Here is a 22,836-nt window from a genome sequence, read left to right as displayed (position 1 = left end):
AATTATGATGATCCAGAGAGACTTCAGAAAACCACTTTAGTGCGACGTCTGTTTACAGTGGCGTTTTAAAGAAATGTTAGCATTTTTCATGTCACTGTCATAGAGACGCAGCAGGAGCGAGACACTGGTATGAACAAAGGTACTGTTCCTCAAACCCTGTGGGGTGTCATAAGCAACAGTTCATGAAAAAACATAATAGACAATGAATTAATGCTATTCCCTTAATTATTTTGGATACAGAAAAAGACAATTTCTTTGTGCTGTAAACCACATCGCCATTAAAAAATACCCTGTCCCTGCGGCAAAAAGAATAATATTGTGTAAGCACAGATTATAGGGAATCAATATAAACACAGATGATGTCATTTTTCTATTGCACTATTACACTGTGCAATTACAATGCAGTTTAAACATCATAATGATAGGTCTGAGCCACAGGGTTGTCTATTTCAGCTTTAACAATATGCAGCCATTTAGATGCCTATATTTAAACAAGACGGATGAGGTATGACAGCAAAACTCCAAACAGCAGAGCAAATATGAGGCTACGATTACAGTCTATCCATCTAACATTAGAACGCTAACACGCTCCCAGTGACAATACTGAGGCTGGTGGAGGTGACAACAATATTGCTATATATATTCTATATTCAACAATATAAACTGTGAGCATTATGCATGTACACTAAATATATACATATGTATGTGTATATATACACACACACATATATATATATATACAGATACATATGTGCACATATATACATATACATATTATAATAATAATAATAATAATATATATATATACATATATATATATATATATACATATATATATATATATATATATATATATACATATATATATATATATACATATATATATATATATATACATATATATATATACACATATATATATATATATATACATATATATATATACATATATATATACACATATATACACATACATATATATACATATATACACACATACATACACATATACACACATACATACACATATATACACATACATACACATATATACACATACATACACATATATACACACATACATACACATATACACACACATACATACACATATACACACATACATACACATATACACACATACATACACATATACACACATACATACACATTTACACACATACATACACATATACACACATACATACACATATACACACATACATACACATATACACACATACATACACAGGTATATACATATATATACATATACATATATATGTATATATATAGACAGACAACAGAGCGACAGAGAGCCAATGTATTCATGATGAAGAAGCATGACCCATCAGGGCTCATTGTGCCAACGCTTTTGTCAAAGAGCGACCACACCATACATGGCACAGGAGCATGAAAGGCAGCTCTACATCCACATCAGCACTCAGTGCCCTGGTTGCCAACACCTGAATAGACATTTATAATCAATTTTCTGAAAAGCTTTGAGAGTGGGACGAATGAAAAGGGACTGCACTTACTGCTTGACAGATGATGGGGTATTTGATTCGATTGATGCCGCCGGCAAACACAGCGAAGGTCAGAGCCGTGTGGAAACAGAAGTTGAGAAGCATATGCCATCCCTTCCGACTGATACGGATTGCGCTGCCATAAAAGACCAAGAATCAGAAAATTAGTGGATACATACCAGTCATCTAACGTAAGAAAAGACATGTAAGACAAGGCTAGACTTTTGATCAGACTAGGGTTGAAATTTCCTTTTAAAACTGCTATTGAACATTATATTTTCATACTGTACATATCATGTGTTTTGTACAAACATACCAATATTGAATTCGATTCAACAGTTATGTAATGTATCATACAATGCATCATACATGGGTATGAGATGGGGAGAAGCTGGAATGTCTCTGTCAACTCGAAAGTGGGGAGCATCGCCATCAATATAACTGTCACTCATCAACCACATTAACAAAATCTTTCATAGTGTAATGACATTCACATTCGTCTTCATTGTCTTGGTGGGACTGAAGAACATCACACCAGTATTAAAGGTGCATTATGTAATAAATCTAAAGCAACTGGTCATAAAATCCTCCTAATATGTCACAGAGACTCAGGAATAATGTTCATATAACAAACTGAACTCACCAACAACAACAGTACAGCCAAAATATTTGCATTGAAAAAATATTTTGCAGACTGCAAATCATGTTTATGTTTTGAAATCATGTTTTGGCATGTGGCGCCACCTACCGCCGTCTACCAATCATTGCAGTCAGTAGAGTCTCAGCTGCCGAGCAAACCACGGGTTGCCAGTTACGTCAGAAAACGAAACCTATAAGACCTTGGTATTTTGAATTGGAATGTAGTAACCGTTTTTGGCCACATTCTTACATATGGCACCTTTAATGCAAGAAAACAAAATGAAAAAAATATCTTTTATGACAACATTTCCAGACACAGTTTTATTCTTTATTTTAAGAATAAAATGGGGAACAATTAACATTTACTAAGGAGGTGATATTATGGTAATACCATTGTATTTCTCATGTAACTTCCAGCCAGGTGTTAACAATGGTAATTGGGTTCTAATAAGGAGAAACAATAATAGTAATACCATGTTATTTTCAAGTTAATATGCAGGCAATAGCTTGGTAATGTGGAAATGATTCTGAATCAGAAGTGATGTCCCACACAGATTTTCTATTGTTATTACCAAACTTTATTGGTCGGTTACTATAGAAATATGTTGGTATTACCGTACTTCACTAAGTAACTACATATATGGATTTTTCAATGAACTCTGTGTTCACTGTCGTGCCAATTTGTAGTAATTATGCATAAAGACACTGTAAGATTCCTTCTGCTGGTTTGACGGTAAAATAAAATAAAGACAGCTTCAAGTTGACCGGGTCAATTGAAGGCTTCACAATGCGAAACTCTGCACTCATATGCACTTTCTGACATACGACATCACCCGTGCCTTTGTGCAGCCTTGGGCAGAGCACTTAACCCACATTGCCACTTCCCATCCAGTTCTTAGAAAACAGAATAAGTAGGTCAGACAATATCAACGCACAAGCTTGTTACTATGCGAATTAACAGACCATCGATTCTTTTAATTACTTTCCTGTGTCCTCTCCCTCCTCTTAATCTGTACCGTCACCGTCACCATTTGAAATTATATAACACCGTGCTGGAATTCTCCACTCCCCAAAATGGAGGAGTGAAGCCCCGGCTGCACGTGAGCCAACTGTAGATGAAGCAGTGGCTCAGCAGTGAGCTATGAGGCGTGTCTGGTGCTGGGCTTCACTGCTCTGTCTAAGAGAAAGGAGAGTTAAAGCTGCTGTTGTCAATGCCTCTGCTGCGGACCAGGTACTGAACTCCATCCAGCAAAGAGGCCGTAAATCAGGCCAGCTCCTGACCTCCATGAAAGGGGGTTTTCATAGGCTCTGCTCTGGGCTTTCATTGGGTCAAGTACATTAACCCGGCAACCCTCCACATCCCCATCTCCCAAAGGGTAGGGGGGGAATAAAATTGTCCTCTCTCTGCATCTGCTCTCTCCCCATGCACTGCTACTGTGCCAACTGTAAGAGACAACAAAGCTGTGGACTGTATAATACGACACATTATACACTTGATACGTTCAGCGCACTAATTTCACTAATTTCCAAACGTGCCGGAAAATTCCCCATAACCGTCAGAAGCAGCACTGTTAAATGCAGAAATATTGCATGCTAATCGTGATGGAGGACATGCAGGCAATACCGTTGCCTGGTTATATGATTGAAATCAATACCATGTTGTTTTCTAAAATCAATACATACTGTATAACACAATTACAAATCACACACAAAATCATAAAATTTACGTTCCATGTAATTAAGGGTTTTCCAGTGTTCTATGTTATTGCAGATTTTGCAGAAAAAAACAAACACAAAAAACACGGTATATATCTTTGTCACTTGAGATCAATAAACTAAGCCCTACAATATAAAAGCTTATCAAGTTTTTTATTTTTATAAACATTAGTCTACAGATATAGATGTGGAGACGGTACAAACCAATTTGAGTCATGTTTTTGCATGAAATCCTGTATTTTAGTTCATTTCTGGACTCTGGTTCTTTAGCTGTGTTGATGGATAATAACATTTAATAATTTGTTAACTGAAGACATTGAAACAGACCAGGCATCACCTTATGTCGGTGGTCATTATTATCCAAATACAACCAGAGGCCATTTTTTGGTCACTTTAACTAATAGGCATACTTGTATACATACATACATGTAGAGTTATTTTTGTAGCTGACATGTTGTAGGAAAATCACTGATGTAAGTAATCAAAGGAAAGATGGCTGATTTAAATTGAGCTTGTTCACTTTCAGAGTGCATGCTGGCTCTCTGTCACACTGTCCTGACTTACATGAACTGAACAGAGCCATCATTAATGTTTTCAGCAGCACCTGCCAAAATGTCCACAGTGATAAAGGGCCATTACAAAGTATATCATATAATATAAAATTAAATAAAACAAAATCAAGCTGGAGGGTGTTTTCTTATACATGAGTATAATGACAATAAAGATATTTCTGATTGGGGTTCTTAATTCGAAACAGAATCTTGGATCTTGATTCTTGTTGAACATTACTAATGACTAGTGCAGTGCTCGTAGGAAGCATGTGCACCCCGCAAATCTAATACGCCTTGGTAAGAGATTCCAGCTTCCAGCTTAGCTATGCTAATGCTAATCGTAGCCTCCCTAGCTTACCTTTGGAAACAGGTTCACCAAATTGCTAAATAATGCTAAATAAATATGTGCTTGCGTATCGGTGAAAGGACACCGACTTCGTCGTTTCAGTATAACACCATATTCTGCGTTGAACCGTGTGAAAATGTCCCACCCACCGTGAGGACAGCCTCTTCACTCCCACCTCCCTGCTCCAGACAGCGCAGCTGCTGCTGATGAGACGCTGCCTCCTTAAAATTACTCCAAAAAAAACGTGAAAATCAAGGATGCACACCATCGGGCCATGCTCAACCCATATCCAAAATCTTAGGTCGATCTGACTAACAGTCAGCGAGATATGTCCGTCACAGACACACACACAGACGCAACTTGCTTTATAGATAGATGACTAGATAGATGAGCGAGTTCCTATGAATCCAGTCTGTACGTCCGTGACATCTGTGTTTCCCATTTTGATCGAGTCATGACTCTGAGAAAACTGGCTTCACAAAGCTTGCACCAACTGGACTCAAAGACACGACACTGCAAAGTGTTCTCACCTTATGCGTTCCTACCCTGCACCATTAATCACAGTCCGCGTTGACTTACCTCACTGACCGACAAATAATCCAGCAGCACATAGTATTCTGCTGCATGTGTGTATGTTGTTAGTGACCAAAGTGAGAAAGTGACAAATTGAAAATGCGCACTGTGCCAGCTTTTCCTCTCATTCTATCATATTTAACACATGTTCCCGACGCTTCACAGCTTGGATACTGTCAGTCATGTAGAGTGATACTACAAAACTCGAGTGTCACTACAGAGAGGTGTCTTTTAGAGCTGGGGAGGGTTTGAGGAGTGAGGTGTGGAAAAGGAGGAGAAGTGTTCTAGTTTTATTAATATGAGCATCACAGAACAAAAAAAACTCTTTATGTGTGTGTGCAAAAATAGGCAACGGATCAAGTCACAGCTGCAAGGAGCTGAATCATACTGATGGTGATCGTCCCAACAGAAAAATGAATCATGTTTCTCATGTAACACCTTGACTGAAAATGGCAAAAATGTGAGCGAGCATCACTGCCCATGAGTAAATAATAATTTCAGATTTTCTTTGTCGGATTGTAGGATTTCAACCGTCAAATAATATATCCAAGTTTATTTCGATTGTACGTCATCTTGAATGGCACCGCTGTCTAACCCCGAGCAGGTCTGCATCTCCTGCACTGGCATCTGGTACCACGTCCGTGCAACAAAAAGAACCACAAAAGGGTGTCATAGAGTAACAGAATAAAAAGAATAATATTGCAATACAGAAAGTCCTGTTTCTCAATGTAAAATGTTTGACAGTCAAATAAAAACACCTGTTAAAACAGCTTTGTATTCATTTTATAAGGTGTCAAGTCAACAAGCAAAACCGTGTTGCTTTACAGCCACTATAGTTGTATATAGTCGCTTTTAAACATGCATCATGAATTTCATGAAATACCTCTGCTAGAGAGGGTTTTAGCACTCCTCTTCACTCTAGATTATTTTTTTTTTAGAAGGCTTTACATTAAGTCCAAGTGTACATTTAGAGTTTGGTTTAAACATGACAATGGATTTCATTCTCCGGTGTCCAGCGGTGATTGGAAACTGTTGACATTTCCGTTCAAACTAAATTCCTCAACCTCCTGCAATTTTCAAATTGCTTTCTTCCGGGCTGCAGTTTTTTTTTTTTCTTTTGCAATTTCACTTCAGTCACTGCTGCAATGCCAGACGACACGGATGCTGCTGTCAACACTGTCTGACTGCAGAGGAACACACCCCGTCTTTGTCCCCTGTGTCACTGATGGATGTAAGACGCACATGCCGCTGCACCTAGTTTGATCAATTTGCTGCTTTAGTCGCGGGGTAAGGACAAGGACACGTACATAAGAGCAAAGATTCGCATCTGAGAAGACATCATTCAAATGCGTTGTTCTCGCAACGTCACAATATATGCTTAATATTTCAACGAGAAATGTGACATTTGAAACATTTCCTGTATATCGCGTATTAAAATGGATGAAGAGCTATGGCAATAACACTGTATAAATGCCACAGATGTGTTAAAGTGACGATGATCCGGCGTGCTGTAATAACACACAACACGCACTCTCACTCCCGCTTTAATAACAGCATCCACGGGCAGACAAATGTCTGGACGCTCAGGCTGTGACTTTACAGCTACGCCATGAGTGGCGGGTTTTAATGAGGACTTCAGTAGAAGCCGAGGCGGTGACATCTTCTTACCTGTGGTGCACGATGTAGGTGATGATGGAGGCGAAGAGGCAGAGCAACATGACCGCCGTGCAGGCATACACGACTGGGTGCAAAAACTCCCCAGGGTATGGGGGGAAAGACAGCACCTTCTTCAGATCCTGAGGCAGACAAGAAGAGAGGGGAGAATGTTGATCAGATAAAAGCCATCGTAAAAATAAAAAAAAAACACCATCATAAAAGCAGTCCAGTAAAATCAAATATAATCAGTTGCAGCTGCATGGTAACAGCATTCGGAGATGATAAGTTTTCCAACTGTACTTACACAGTATACAGCCCGGATGTGATGTGCGAGCAAAATACAAATGAACGTCAAGAAAATGTCAGAAAGCTGTCCAAAACGAGCGAAAAATGACTAACAACGTTGTCAAGTGAATCTTCTTCGCCGGTATTTACATTCTGCATTTCATGCATTTTGTTGACACTCATAGCCAGAGAAACTGAAAGCAAAAACAATAAGCTTCCTATTCTGTCGACGAGAAAAGAGAGAAAAGAGGACAGAAGAATAGAAAGAAAGTTAATTTGCTTTTTCTGTGTTTCTCGCAGACACGTTGGTAGCAGATGCTCACGAAGCTCTCATCAACATCACAGTCAATTTGCTTTGCTTTATTCTGCATTAAAAATCGGCAAGACGAACTCCTTCCGCACTTACGGAACATACTGTGACAAACTCAAACTCTCTCTCAATACACACAACTTTTTAATAAAAAAAAAAAAGTTTCAAATGTATCACTGTGTCCACAAGCTTTGCCTCAGTTGTATTTGAGACAAAAGAAAAACAAGCTCACTTGTAATGCAAACCCACTCCTGCTTCACTCTGCTCTGTGCCACAGGCAGGTGTGGAGCCCACAGCGACTTCAAAATTAGCCTCCGTCGCGTCGACGGCCGCTAAATAAAGCGCACGTTATCTCCATAAACCAAGCGGCTCTGTGCAAGTTTGTGTCTGTGAGACTGATCCACATACATGCTGTCTGAGTCCATCATTGTCTCGTTGAGTGGCCAAGTGGGATATTCTCTCTCCGTGTTTATGCAAAGGCCTGATGAGCCTGTTGGGGCCAGTGAGGGTTTAGCAACCTTCAACAGAGCATTTATAAGCACAGTTGTAGAGCAGTGGCCTGAGATGAAACGAATGGTTTGAGGGGGGACAGGACACTGGAGAGATGTGAGGCAGCAGTCACTCATCACTGACTCTAATAGCGACTTTCTGTGTGTTTGTGGAGGAAAGTGGATGTGAAATACAGAAATTAAAAAGACAATCATTTGTTATGGCTTCCTTAAATTAATTAAAAGAGACTTCTGGGGGGGTTTTCAATCTGGGCTCTATGTTTATAATTGTGGGTTACAAAAACTTTTATAATTGGTTCAGTGGATGTGTTTGGCTGGCAGCTGCAACACGACAGCCACGGCTCCACAGTAATCCAATGCAATCCATCAACGGTGGCATTCTACATAAAGCCCACTAAAAAAGTGCTTGTTTTCACTAATAAACGGCTCAAACTGTTGGTTTATGAGTTTGACACCATTACTGAAGCACTCGTGTCACTAAACTCTCGCTATAAATTCTCACAGAGACTCGAGACTTGTTACAGGCGGAGCTTCAGCACTAAATGTGAACAAGAGACGCAGCATTGTGTCGTGTCTGAGGTGTCGTACATCCATCACCTATGTGAGACTTCAGAGCGAGAAGAACAATAACGAACAGTTTGAGGCCATTTATTTGCAAAAACAAGCACTTTTAGTGGATATAACAGAATGCCGCAGTTTCCGCATGGGATTACATGCAGCCATTGCTCTTTTTTTTGCAGCTGCCGACCTCACCAATCTATTGGACCAATTCTAAAAGTTCTAATGACTAACACACCCATATTCATAAACACAGTGCCCAGGATTAAACATCCTGGTTTTCCCCTTTCTGATTTTAAGCCCTTTTTGGAGGTATAAACAGTAACTGTGGTGCCTTTTCCCAGAAATAAGGTGGATTGTTTGAGTCTTTGTGTATACCCCCATCACGTACTAATGCATCCATGCTTCAGCATTTATTCTTTAAAGGCATGAAGAGCATTTTTTCCATTAACAATATGGAAGGCAGGGAGTACCTAAGGCAGTAAGGTCTTGAGTCAAATGGTAAACCCCCATTCACTGATGAGCCATATGACTTGGGCCCATTTCATACTTGTGATCTAAAGCTGGGGACAAATATTACCCAAACCATTTTCAGCATCCAGAATGCCCAACACAGAATAAAAGATGCTCCAGATCACCTCACTCTAGGAGCAAAAGCATCTCTGTGAACCACAACTTGCGGTTATTGCACCGCTGAACTCCTACTGGACCACTTAAACGTTAATTAATCTATGCAATGAAGGTTTATGCACTGTAAACCTACTATATAAATCCCCCCTGCATGTAATTGTCAATAGACTGATCTTGTGATCACGTCCTGCATTGACCTGAATAAAAGTAGCTTCTCTGTTTTTTCCTCAAATATCACAACAATGCACAAGCATCCACATCACCAAACATACGCCGTCAATCACAAATTCTGACCCAACTGACCAACGTCTTTCTCAGTCTTCCATTGATGTCCTTTCCAAGTGGGCAGCCGACGGCACATAGCTGTGGCTTGCACTGGCTGCATTTGACACCCACAATAAATCTTTATGTCCAACTCAGTGACCGTACCACAATGCCAAAGGTTGACTAAAATCAGGTGTAGCAATAATACCTCTGAAGGCCCGTTTATGCCTGTCGTATTGAAAAGTAATGGAAGACAAATATGCATGATTGATCTTTAAAAATGCCGACATTTATGACTTTGCAGCTTGAAGCTTGGCCAGGAAGGGATGGGGGTAAGCGTGAAGAGAGAAAACAGCGATCAAACGTAAGCAATAAAACACTCTTCACTGTTTCCCTACTGAGTAGCACATAGACTGAAGAATACATCACAGAGAAGGAACGCAATATAGAATATTCAGAGAGTGTGTTTGTCCTCGGAGCAACGTCATGGAAGGACAATGAAAGCTGCTGTTAATTACAGTTCAATGAACTGATGTTGCTGGAAAAAAAGAAAGAAGAAGAAGCCCAGAAGCTTTAGCAAGCAATGCAGCTGAAATGAAGCTCTTAAGGCTGTAGGCAGACTCTTACAGCCTTACAGACACTCAAAGAGCAAACAGCACTTCATACGAGTTTAGATCATGAAAAAAACCTGACAAAATCCATCCAGTTAACTAAGGGTCAAAAGGAAAACATTTCAGAGGGAATCAGCTATGGGATCAGTAAGAACTAAATCACGCTCAGATGTATTGAACGGTTGGATGTGATGCTAAGCAGCGCATGATGAGTGACAGCAGCTCCAGTGAAATGGCTTTAGGTGTGAGGGTGGAAGTCAAACACTCTCATGGGACTTATTATCGTCATCATGGACTTATAATGTTCACAGAGAGTGTCGGCCCGTTGAACCATTTCTCACCTTAACAAATCAGGCTCACCAGCTCATAGTTGTGTAAGTGTGTTGGAGGCGTGAGTGTGTACTTGTATGGTTCTAATGAGGCAGAACCTCATTACTGAGAAACTGGTTAAGTTTAGGTCTAAGGTCTTCTGTGTGTTTGCTGTCATTCATCTAAGAAGTGATAACTCACAGAACTACTTAATGATGTTGCTTTAAGTAGTACAAATTTGTATTTTGAATACATCTTTTACTGCTAAATAAAAAACACTTTGGAAAATGAAATTTGGGGATTTCCATATTTTATTTAGTAATATATTCTTGGTTTGTTTGAGCTACTGTATTCAATCTTTCAGCTCCCACGTGTCTGTAAATCACTGCATTGTAAGACAGTAACACCAAAGTCAAAGCATTTTCAGCATGCAGGCTGGCATTCCTCGAATACTCAATTACTTATCTTTTTTTTCCCTCAGTACGCGCTGGATACTTGAAACACATTTAGAGATAGAACCATGCAAATTGGATGCTGATTAAAAGCCAAAAAAGCTCTGCTGACAACAGAACGCGCTGTTCTCAGCATTCAGATGAACCAAGACAGAGTTATACATCCTTTTTCAGATGAGCTGTAGCTAAAATGTGGTGTGACTGAAGCTGCAGAAGCAAGGGAGGCCTTCAGGACTTTCACACATAGTGTTAAGATATTAATGATGGTTGAAGAAAAATATACTTTGCTCCTTAGAAGGTAGCAACATCGTTTAAATGTTGTTGTTTTTTATATCCATTTGCCGTCAGCTAAGCTCTACCACAACCACTCAGTTTCCTGTTTCCCATATCTCATATGTACTATGTCCTTTATTCAGATAACCACCAAAATATCTGTATTTCTGCCTTGGGGCCAAAGCATACCAAGAAAATGTGTCTCCAATCTGTCCTTTATGACAGACGAACAGAATGACAGACAAAATGACAAATGAACAAACATAGATTTTGGATGGTTGATTAGGCAAAACATATAGCAAAAGCAAGCAAAGTGTATACATGTCATTTGGACTTTTTCTGGTTACATGTATAAAGAGAGATATTTGTTTGAATTCAATGTACGGTAAAACAAACTATATGCTCAAAAACAAACAAAGCACCCATAGACCACAAACTACCACAAATACTGTTTCCAGCGGTGTCGATACACACCCTCTTCTTGCAAGGCTAAAAATTGTTTTTAAGTAAATAAATGGAAATAAAAATGACTCCGGATCCATGTGACACTGAAATTTAATAATTTCTTCCATAGGTCATAACACACATAATTGCAGCCAAAAACATAAGGAACTAGAAAAGCACTCGGAGATCGTAGACCTCCGCAAAGGCAGCCTGGGTCAGACATCGAGTGTTGTTACTAGCAATAAAGTGTACAGATCACGCCCATTTAATTATTTGTTCCTGAAAATTTTATCCAAATCCGTGACTTTTCGAGTAATGTTGCTAACAGACAGACAGACAAACAAACAAACTCCGACTAAAACATACTTCCTTGGCGGAGGAGGTCAATAATAATGTCTGACACTTCTAAGGTGCTGGTGGAACGAGCACTTCAGCCAAAGAGCGACAGGAAGAGCAAAGGTTTTAGAAGAACCAGCCTTGCTAAAAATGACTGAGAAACGACCCCGCTCGTCTAAAGTGCTGAACAGATACTTGGTGGCCAGGAACATTCTTTTTTTTTATGGGGAAGTATACAAATGAAGAAGGGCAAAGCTGGAATACAGAATGCATGCTCAGCAGAACCCTTCACTGGACAAATAAAGGTTAAAAAAAGACCTTAGGGCTGCACGGGAGGAACAGGAGAAAAAAAAAAGGAAGAAGGATGAAGGGAGTTTGTCCTTTTCAGCAGACAGATTGACCTAAAGAAAAATGGCAAGGTAGAGAACTGGACAAATTGTTGGGCCCTAGATGCAGCGCTGCTGGGTTGATGTGTGGCAAACTGCAGCACATTCAAAAGAGAAAGGCTTGAGTGGGATGAATGTGCAATACTCACACTAAACACTGGCGTGATATACTCCGGCTTTCCACCACTGTTGCTATTACCTGGTCATCAATCATTTTCTTTAAGGCTTGTGCAGATCTTGTATTTGTGTCTCTTACAGTCTGCTGCATGCACATTTTACATTGACTAATGCATATTTAAGTCACACGCAGGTCTCAGTGCGGTGTGCAATGGATACAAGCTCAAGTTGCAGTTGTTGCTGACCTGGCTGTCACGGTGTGACTGATAGGCCATTAGCGTAGCTTGCGGCATTCTCTGAACAACCCTTCCCTGTTGTACTTTGCAGAAGCCGGTAGCAGAATGTCAGCTTGGGGCTTGAGCAGCCAGCACCAAATGTGATTCCTCCACTGCACTTATTATCATTATTGCCATTGTATTTTATCACAGCACTGTAGCCACTTTATTACTGTATCTGTGTGGTGGGGCATTGCGACTAACCCTCTGGCAGCGTAATTCATTACAGCCACGCAAGGCAGGCAACACTATTAGCATACACAGCAGCTTAGTCTAGCCTCTTCTGGATTACAACTGGCATGTTATGTCTAAACATGCCTCCATTCTTCTCTTGCCTGTGCAGCTAACAGGCCACCAATCCCCTGGTTGTGATGTAGTTACAACTTTAATCCAGGATCCCCCCCCCCCCATGCCAAAATCAGATTACCAGAGTCAATTAAACTTGATCCATAATCTCAGCTCAGAGGCAGAGTGGGTACAAGGTTATGTGGCCTGCAAAAAAACACACACACACACAATTGATCTGAATTACAGACTTGGTGCCTTGTTTTAGTCCAGTCACTGGACAAGAAGATGAACCGAGCAACTTGTAGATCCTGCAAGCAAACAAATCCCAGAGTCTTGCATATTTAATAACATTTTATTTTTAACTGATGCCGTTATAAATGCAAAATCTGCACGCCATTCTGTGACATAATGTCCACACCAGTGTGCTCCTTTCCCTATTGTAATCACATTGGAGCATGCATGAATGCACAAACACTGTGGTGAAAGAGACAAGAGAAAGGGAGTGTGAGAAAAAAAAAAAAAAAAACTAAATTAAAATCCTCTAGTGAACAGCCTGCAGGCTCCGGTCTCGCAGCTCCCATTCGGCACTGTATTTTATCATCCTTGAGTGGCTGTGTGAAGGCTGGAATAGAACCGGCATGAGTGTGCAAATCAAACCCACTCTGGCTTTCCCATACAACACTGGATAACAGAGAGAGAGAGAGGGAGAGAGAGAGAGAGAGGGGGAGAGAGAGAGAAAGAGAGAGAGAGAGAGAGGAGACAGTGTCCAGACCGAGTAACCTCCAGACTTGACGACACCCAGAAAAACATTCATGCTCCATTAACGCGGGCCATCAATGTTCTAGCGGTACCTTGTGGCTGTCACTCAGCCCATAGCTTTGAAATATAGCCATGCACGTAATCAACACGTCGGTCGCCCAAAGTTTAACAGCAGGCAAACAAAACCCACTGTGAGGCAAGCAATCAAATTGCATCGGAATCAGACGCACATCTGTCAAATCATCAAGCATTATGAGCTGATGAAGAACCTCGCTCAACGTAAAAAAAAGGATGAAGCCTCTCTTGATGAGCACCTTCATTTAAGACTCAGCCATGTCAGTTGGGCTGCACTCATCTCCTCGCACATCAAGGGACTATTGTTTCATTAGCATTGACTTCTCTATAGCACGAGATCAGACACGTTGTGTTGTTGGTTGTTCAAATTGCTGCTCATTGGTTATTGTAATTGCCGTTTTGTGGAAGTATTTAAAACATGACTGTAAAATAAAAGGAGCCTCTTACACTGGTCAACCTTGCAAAAGCATGTAAGCATGTGGGCAAAACTCCCTCTGGAGTTGGGTATTCTCAAGCCTGCTGTGAACAAGATGAATCAATATGAACAAATGTGATAGCAGCGAGAAGATTGGTTTTTAATTGGCCAGAGACACTGGAATTACTCTAATATGTTTCTTTCTTTACCTTTTATTTATCTGGGGAAGTCTCCTCACGCTCATATGCTTATACATATTGGCTGCTTTCAATATCCCCAAGTAACTTCATTTATTAATGACTGGTAAATTAAACATGAGTGACCAAAAAGACACTTAAGAATGAACAACCTGTGTTCCAAGGATATACAGTATAGTAGGTAAACTCAAGTCATACAGCACATACCCATATGTGTCTAGCTGATATACATTAAACAGTGTAAATCACAAACATAAGGAGATGTGAATACTTGCAGCACTTTCACAGAGCCTCTCTACCTCTACCCCGCCAGCTAATGTTCTGCAAAGTGCTGCAATGGGAGCAATTCTGGATCAAGTGTCTTGCTCAAGGACATATTAATATGCAGACAGGTGGATAACGCCACCCATCCTGTGATTAATTGATACCCTGTCCTACCTCCTGATCCACAGTTAAAACAAAAAACAATCCTATTGAAATGTTCTGTTTTCACTGTGCGAATTCAAAATTCCAAAGAATATGCGCTTTCATGTTAAGCTTCTAACTCCTCTGTCGATAACATAATCTTAGCTCAGTTAACGACACAAGCTCTTAGAGGTCATGCTAATAATAAAATAGACAAATTTCAATTTAAGGATCGTTAATTAAAGAATTAACATTAATTACACGATGCTGATACAATCAGTCATTTCAAGAGACAAAAGCAACTGTAAAAAAAAAAAAAAAAAAAAAAAAAAAAAGACGAATATCGTCCCTGACACTGATCCCTGCTCTCTGTTAAATACAAATGAGCAACGAGTGAACAATGAGCTTCAATAATCTAAGTAGTTTTACAACCCAGAATCAAATCTTTAGGCAGAGTGGACACTCTAAATTGACAATAAAGGCCACATTATACTTCTACAACTGCGTAATGCGTTATCCAGCGGCGTAGCCACGGAGACCCCTCGAGCTTCATAGCTCTCCGTGGTGGTGCAGGATACGCACTGCAATTTCCCACCCGATCAGTAGGGGTCACTAGGCAAGGTTGTTGTGCTTCTGGCTACAGTGAACAATGGCGTCCGAGAGAGAACGACTGTTGTTGTTGTTGCAGCCGAATTACATACATACCGAACACTTTTGATACTTTTGATCCAAAAATGGAGACGTGAAAGACTGAAGAGACGTGTCCAGTGGTGGTATGTACGTCCACTTAATGTACCTAGACTGATGGCAGGCGAATTTATGTTGCTCATCGGTCTTATCGGACCGATGAGCAACATGGACGAAGAAACCCACTTCAGGTACTTCCGAATGTCGGCTGGCAAATTTGTTGAACTTCTATGCTGTGTGCTACCTCATATTAATCATCAGGGCACCCACCGCATGCCCGTTGATGCCGCCCAGAGACTGGCTGAGGACCAATCGCAGCCCTTGCCGTCTCCGTTGTCCCTTGACGGAGTGACGGACACGTAGAGGGCTCTTCGTAACCGACGTAGAGCACTTTACGCAGGGGTATAAATTGGGCTTAAGTGTGAGTGAGTGAGAGTGGATGGTTGTTTGTCTGTCATGTGTGGCCCTGTGATCGACTGGCATCTGGGATTTGGCACCAGCGCCCGCTGTGACCCTCATGTGGAGGATAAAGGGGTAGAAGATGAGTGAGTGAGAATCCAATCTGAAAAGGCACCAGTTCTAAGGACCTTTTCCTGCAGAAACACAGTCCATGGAGATCAAAACCATTTCTTTAGAACTGCTTAAGGCTAAGATTGGTTAGGTTAAGGTTAGGGTTCGGCATCGACTGGTTAAGGTTGGAGATAACACCGTGTTGAGGCTGTTCAACTGAGTGAAAATCAATGCAGTGTCCTAAGAAGAACATCTGCAGACACCTGTGTGTGTGTGTGTGGGTGTGTGTGTGAGAGCGAGAGAGTGGGAAAGATGTTGGTAGGTGTTGTCTGAGAGCAGTGACTCATCTCCTCCAATTGCAACCCACTACAGAATGCTCAGTGGCTGTGGCTCTATGGCAGGTGACATGTGCGCACACACACACATGCTCAAATTCATGGGCGCAGACACAGACACACAAACAAAAGAATACGCCAGAAAGACTTCACCCCTCTTACACACACTGCTCACGCTCTGTTCTTGGCTCTCCGAGATGGCATGCTGTTCAGCACACCGAGTGGGAGCATACATTACACAGGTCCACTCCTCATTCCCTTGCAGGTCGATATTCATTGTACTACAACATGCATTTGTCTCCTGTAACAATAGATCAGAATAGTGCAGCGCCCCGTGGGCTTTACTTTGTTAACACTTTAAGGTTGGTTCAGCGAAGAGAATGAAGCCACCGCGAGCATCAGAGTGCAAACGGCCTCTTTACCCAGAATCCTCGACTCTGTAGCAATGGAGGCATCGCCGCATAAATAAGCTCCGTCTGTGTGTTGCTCAACGGAGCCGAGCTGGTGCATTTATAAAGGGCCTCTTGCACAAACGTCTGTTGCTGGCCACCATTTTATTTTCATGTGCTATACAAAACCAATAATAGCTGCTCTAATGCTGACTTACCGCATAAAAAAAAGCTGCGTAATGTTGGTCATTTGATGGCTCCGTTTCCATTACCATAGAAACCGCATCATTACCACAGCTTTAAGGAGAAAGAAAGTGTATCTGCATGTAAGGGGTCTTGCCACTGCAGTGCCTTTAAAGCACAAATAAAACTTAGAAAATGAGCAACCAGTGCTGGACTGTTGCTGCCACGTTCTCCAACTGTGGAGGCATTTAGCCCCCTGTGACATCGCAGTTGTGTGAGAGAGAGAGAGGGAGACTAGGTGGGGGGGTGGGCACTCTTGAAAGAATGCAGCCGACCATGCAGAGAATTAAAGCGTGAAGAATATGTTATCAGGTGCATCTAACAAAAAAGCTGCTTGTAGCAGGGACAACAATGAAAAGCAGTGGTAGGGGAGATAAGGCGATGAAGAGCGATAGCATCATGTAGACGAACACCACCGAGACAGATGAAGAGAGAAGGATTCTTCAGCCTAGGAAGCTACGGTTGGTGCGACTCCGATCGCTCCCTCCCTCTCTGTTTCCTGATCCCTCCATTCCCCAGCCGCAATGCAATTTTCCTCCATTTTTGATTACACAGTGCATGCTGTGATCTCAGCCCAGTGCCATTTTACAATGTGACAGTTGTGCTATCTTTGCCATTTACACCAAAGTGGACGCTCCATCTACTTCGCTGCTAATTTACATGTTTGCATCTCATCAGAGCCATTTTTTTAAGGCATAGGCGAGGTGTCAGGGCAGTGAAGGAGGAGGGAATATTAGCAGCCAGATTAATTTTCAACCTTGATACCGGAGCACATCGCTCAGATGTTTGGAACGGTATTGTGGAAATGAGATATTTGAGTGAGCGTTGAAGCCAAAAACAGAGTGATGCACAACAAGCCCATCGACAGTTGTGAAAACCGCTCAGACATAAATACTTGTGCTCATCTCTTCAGCGTTTCTCAAACACACACACGCGGCAATAGAGTGCATTAGTTCAAATGAAGATGGATACGCTAAGAAAACACTGTCACTCAACACTGCAGATAAACCCAATAGGGAATGTTTTTCTTTGAAAAGAATCTCTATTGCCATCCATCAAACTAACACAGGGGTGTTCTGCAGTACTTAAAAGCTATAGCTGAGTGTGAGAAAGAGCTGGATGTCCTCCAATTTTTTAAACTACCTCGCAGCAACCCCACACTGCCCACTGACCCTGACCAGCTGTGGGTGCTCAGTGCTCCGCTGAACTTACGGCAAACTGAATAACTAATGTTGGATTTTTCATTGAACTAATTTCACTGGGAACTATCCTTAGACCTCTTATTATCGTATGCATGTTACACGTTTGCCTTATTTTAAAAAGAGATTGGTAACACTTTAGATTAGGAAACACATACCATTAACTAGTTGCTTACTAACATGCATATAAGTAGCATACTAACCCTTTATTAGTAATAATTAAGCACATTAAAACCATAGTTTACCTCTATTACCACATGAATTAAGACGTTTCCTACATAAGGTGCTTAACATTTACTAATAAAGGGCTAGGATGCTACTTATATGCATCTAGTAAATGGTGAATGTGTTCCCTGATCTAAAGTGTTACCAGGACATTTTATACTTACCACAGCTGTTGCACACCCAGCTGCCCAAGGAGGAAAAATCTCTCTTTGAACAGTTCTCCTGAGCTTTCTTTTCTTTCTTTTTGTGTGTGTCGGGGGTTGTTTGAGCAGTCATTTCTTTATTGCTGCCTTTGGCTTGCAGGGCACTGTGAGACACCATGTGTGTGATACTGGGCTCTTGAAATAAATTTGAGTTGAATTGACGTTTAGCTGTTCATCTGTTACGGCACTGCAGTTTTCTTCCTGCCGAAACCATTCGAACTGGTCCCATCCACAAACCACTGTCAAGGGCCAATGCATTGTCCAGAATGACAAATCCTGCAGTTTTATGTCATCCACTTCTGAGAAAAGATCCAACAAAACACACGTTTCTATGTGGTCTTCAAAGCTCGGGCTGCCATCGGTCTGTGTAATTTCCATCGGAAAAAAAAAAATGAACAGACCAAAAGCCTATAATGTGCCATCTCTCATGCCTGAGGCAGTCACCCCCAAATCCACTTGACTCTGACTAAGACATGCATCTTGAAGAAAAATTATGATTTATTTCTCGTGTCATTTGGAAAATATAACCAATCTTGGCATTGCAGTTCTCAACAAACACTGCTAAAACGAAGATAAAACTGCAGTTTTGGGTGATCGTTTCCAGCTGTGGAATAATAAACACCAACTACTAATTCCTGCAGCAGGACCGTGTGGGTGAAAGCAAATGCCTGCATTTATGGAAACGAGGCAGTGCAAGAGTGTAAACAACAATAGATTGTAATGAAGGAAAAGGGGGACTAACGACCCGAGTAATACTAGCTCTACTCGACTCAACTTTACTTGGTTTGGTGTCATGCACGTTTTTTTTCCATTACTTCATAGTACCTCCTCAACATAGGCGCGGTCGTCTTAGCAAAAATGGGCAAGAATGCTGTGACGCCGCTTTATACGCGACTCAAACGCCTTAAAATACACGGACGTTTGCACCTCGTTGACGGACCACGGTGTATATTTACAGAAAGCAGCCAGGTAACACTCACTGTGAATGGCGGGGTTGGTTCTTGTGCCGAATGTCACTCTCACATTTTAGTATCGAGTCTAAAAATAAAAGTTATCAGGTACTATTATCCCTAATGGAAAAGCAAAAAACCTGAGTCGAGCAGTGCGAGAACTGTATAATGGAAAAGCCCCAAAAGTTCTGAAGAAGTGCTTATTAAAATCTATTCCAGTAATCATTTTAAGCCTGTTTCCAGAGACCGAGCACAACATGTTTGCCATCAGGGTTCTTATGACACCACCGACTTTGTGCAGCCTTAAAAAATACGTCCAAATCAGCCTTTAAAAGACAGACATGTTAATACCGGATTATCCACCATCATTTTCAGACTTTTAAAATGTAATGAGTGAATCGAGAATTTAAGAGAAGAATAATTGCAATTTTAATATCATGATCAGGACACATTGGACCCGGGAATCGAATCTACAATCTTCCATTTGAAAGACGACTTTCTCTACCACTGAACCACCACTGCCCTCTCTGAATACTCACTTTGTTTTTTTTTCCTGGCCTCAGTTATATTCATTAAGTATAGTCAGAGGTTCGGATACGACATGTTCTCTACAGCTGTATGCTTAATCCACAGAATTAATCTAAATAATTAAACTGTGCAATTATTGTACGCAACTGTATTGTAAGAGAAGAGGGACGCAATGTGGTGAGAGCACATGCCACAGATAATTAATACTGAGTATTAATTATGGTTATACAAACAATTTCAAAAGATGTGTGAGATAATGCACATGGATCAAGATAGGAAGGGCGGGGGGGGGGGGGGCACAGAGACTGCTAATGTATAGGGCCCAGAATGTTGTGCTACACCCCAGTGACATGCTGATGCATTTTTAATAGTTCTGGGACACCAGCAGCGCTCTCTGGTGCAGATGAACAAGCTACAGTAGCAGGCTTCAGCTACATGGGCCATACTTCAGAATAAGAATGGGGGGGGAAAAAAACTTAAAATAATCCCAGATGGGATCATTAAAGCAAGAGTAAAGCATTTCACAGGGGGGGATAAACAAGTAAAAAACTTTAAACACACATTATTAGAATAGAATGAAGTACAGGCAGGTGCAGAATCTCATTGTAACTAAGTGGATGATGCCACACATGGTTTCTGGGTTAGAGGAAGGGAGCGAAAACAACAATGAAGATAGTGTGGGAGAATTAGAATGGATGTAGCTCTTTGCCTCAAGGTTCAGCAGAAGAATTCCTTTTTTAGTGTCTGCCTTAACTGTCGGAAAGCCATTGATGGTGACAGTGAGAAACAGAGGATCTCCCCGTAGCTTAATTTCAGTGAAACACTTAACACTACAGTCACATGCAAGCTCATTTGATTCGACACTGGGACCACAAGCTCATCTGTCTTACTAGAGATCTGAACGCCACTATTTTAAGACGCACAGGGAGGGTTGTGTGGAGCTAAAAGGCTTAATCAACATTGTGTGAACTCATTTGAAAAGTAGTTTAAAAAAAAAAATGGTTGTGTAAAGACATTTGTTTATCCATCCATCGTCTATCGCTTTATTGTCCATATGGAGGTCACAGGTCACTCGAGCCAATCACAGTTGACACGGTCAAAGGCGGGGTACGACCTGGACGGGTCCATCGAAGGCCTTTTGTTTCCGCTTATGGCTGTTCCTCACAAGCTAAAATACACTTTATCCATCCTAAATACATGTTTGAACTGCTCTGTCTACGGAATCAACCATTTAAGATATCATGCTGTGGTCTTATGTAGTTTATCATTGTACATGGGGAGGATTATGCAAAATGCAAAACAAGTTGGAAGGTTGCCTCTAATCTAAGAATATCCTCACTACATCCAATACGAGGATAAACTCATACATGAAAACTATGAAATCCAAAGCCATGGGAACCAAGAAAATGTGAAGGGCCCTTAACTGACCTTGCCAAAGGTCTGCAATATTGGGCCTGTTGTGATGCTGTTGTGTCCACTGTTTTTGTTTATAACAGCCGTCACACTTTCCAAAAAAAAATCAAGTTTGAACAGATTTATAATAACCCATGATTTGTTTGAATAAATTCATACTGTAGTGCTTGCATCTCCAAGATGGATATTGGACATAAATAGGCACTTATGAGATTGGCAGCCTGCATTTCAAGTATCTAACTACAGTTTGAACATGAACTTTACAGCCCACGTTCAAAACAATATCAAATTCTGAATAAAAAGCGACAGCCCTATGCAAAGTATTCTTGTATGCCGAGTTGAATGCACTTTTTACAAAGTTACAAAGACACGAGACGTCAGAAATGTCAGAGGTCCTGTGACCATGGCCGGTCGTGTAATAAAACATTTATTACAGATTAACTTTCTGTTATGATTGTCGCCTTTAACCCTTGGCCTTCACTATTTTCTATAGCAATATACTTTCTGCTTATCAGGTCTTGGCAGCAGCAGCAGTATCAGTGAAATGGAGGTGCAGAGGGGAGAATTCTGGGAGCTGCTGTCTTGGCTGACAACAAAGATGGACATTGCAGACAGCCAAACATCCAACCAGCCACAGGGCTGGATCACTTTCTACACAGCCCTGTAAGTGGGGAGAAAAAAATAACAACAACAATATAATGTGTTTGTCTGGACTGCCTTTGCATTGCGCAAATGAGGCACTGTCTGCTTCAGTTAGATGCAACGTACAAATACAGCAACTTAATTGAAAGCCAGTGACAGAACCTCAAACAGGAGCGAGGGAGAGAGAAAGACATTGGGCAAGAGAGAGCGAGCGATAGAAAGGGCTGTTTGCACAGCATGCCCTCGTTTCTACCAAGCTGTCTCTGGGGGTTCAGAGAGGGTCGCACTCTTAACTGCAGAAAACAGCTGGGGAGACAGGAGGAGCGAAGGAGTAGGAGGTGTGGGAGCATTTTAACATTGACAGTTTCAGATTGATGCTGTATTATAATGGAAGCATTGCCTTTTTTGCCCCCCCCCCCTTTTTTTTATTTTTTAACTACAAACTGTTTTGACCAGCCTGTATATGCAACAGGGTTCGAGGACATGAATCATAACTGTTTCATTTTAGTCAGGTGTAACTACTTTTGAGTCCACACATTTCCAACCTTCATATCTCACTAATAGCTTCAGAAAATCGGCCACAAATGTTTTTTTTTCCAAAATCAAA

General features: G+C 41.1%; 1 protein-coding gene across 1 annotated transcript in view; it reads right to left on the bottom strand.

The window, feature by feature from the left end:
- adgra1b (adhesion G protein-coupled receptor A1b) overlaps positions 1-22,836 on the bottom strand; it is a gene marked incomplete at both ends in the record, with an annotated part of 147,302 nt that overhangs the window by 16,287 nt on the left and 108,179 nt on the right. Inside the window, 2 exons of the mRNA XM_083898137.1 lie at positions 1,539-1,662; positions 7,020-7,147. Of these exons, the coding sequence (XP_083754263.1) occupies positions 1,539-1,662; positions 7,020-7,147 (252 nt within the window). The remainder of the gene's footprint in view (positions 1-1,538; positions 1,663-7,019; positions 7,148-22,836) is intronic.

This window comes from Microchirus variegatus, assembly GCF_963457635.1.
Source record: "Microchirus variegatus genome assembly, chromosome: 11".
Lineage (NCBI taxonomy): Eukaryota > Metazoa > Chordata > Actinopteri > Pleuronectiformes > Soleidae > Microchirus > Microchirus variegatus.
The sequence above is the reverse complement of the archived record's forward strand: the minus strand, read 5'-3'. Positions and strand labels throughout refer to the sequence as shown.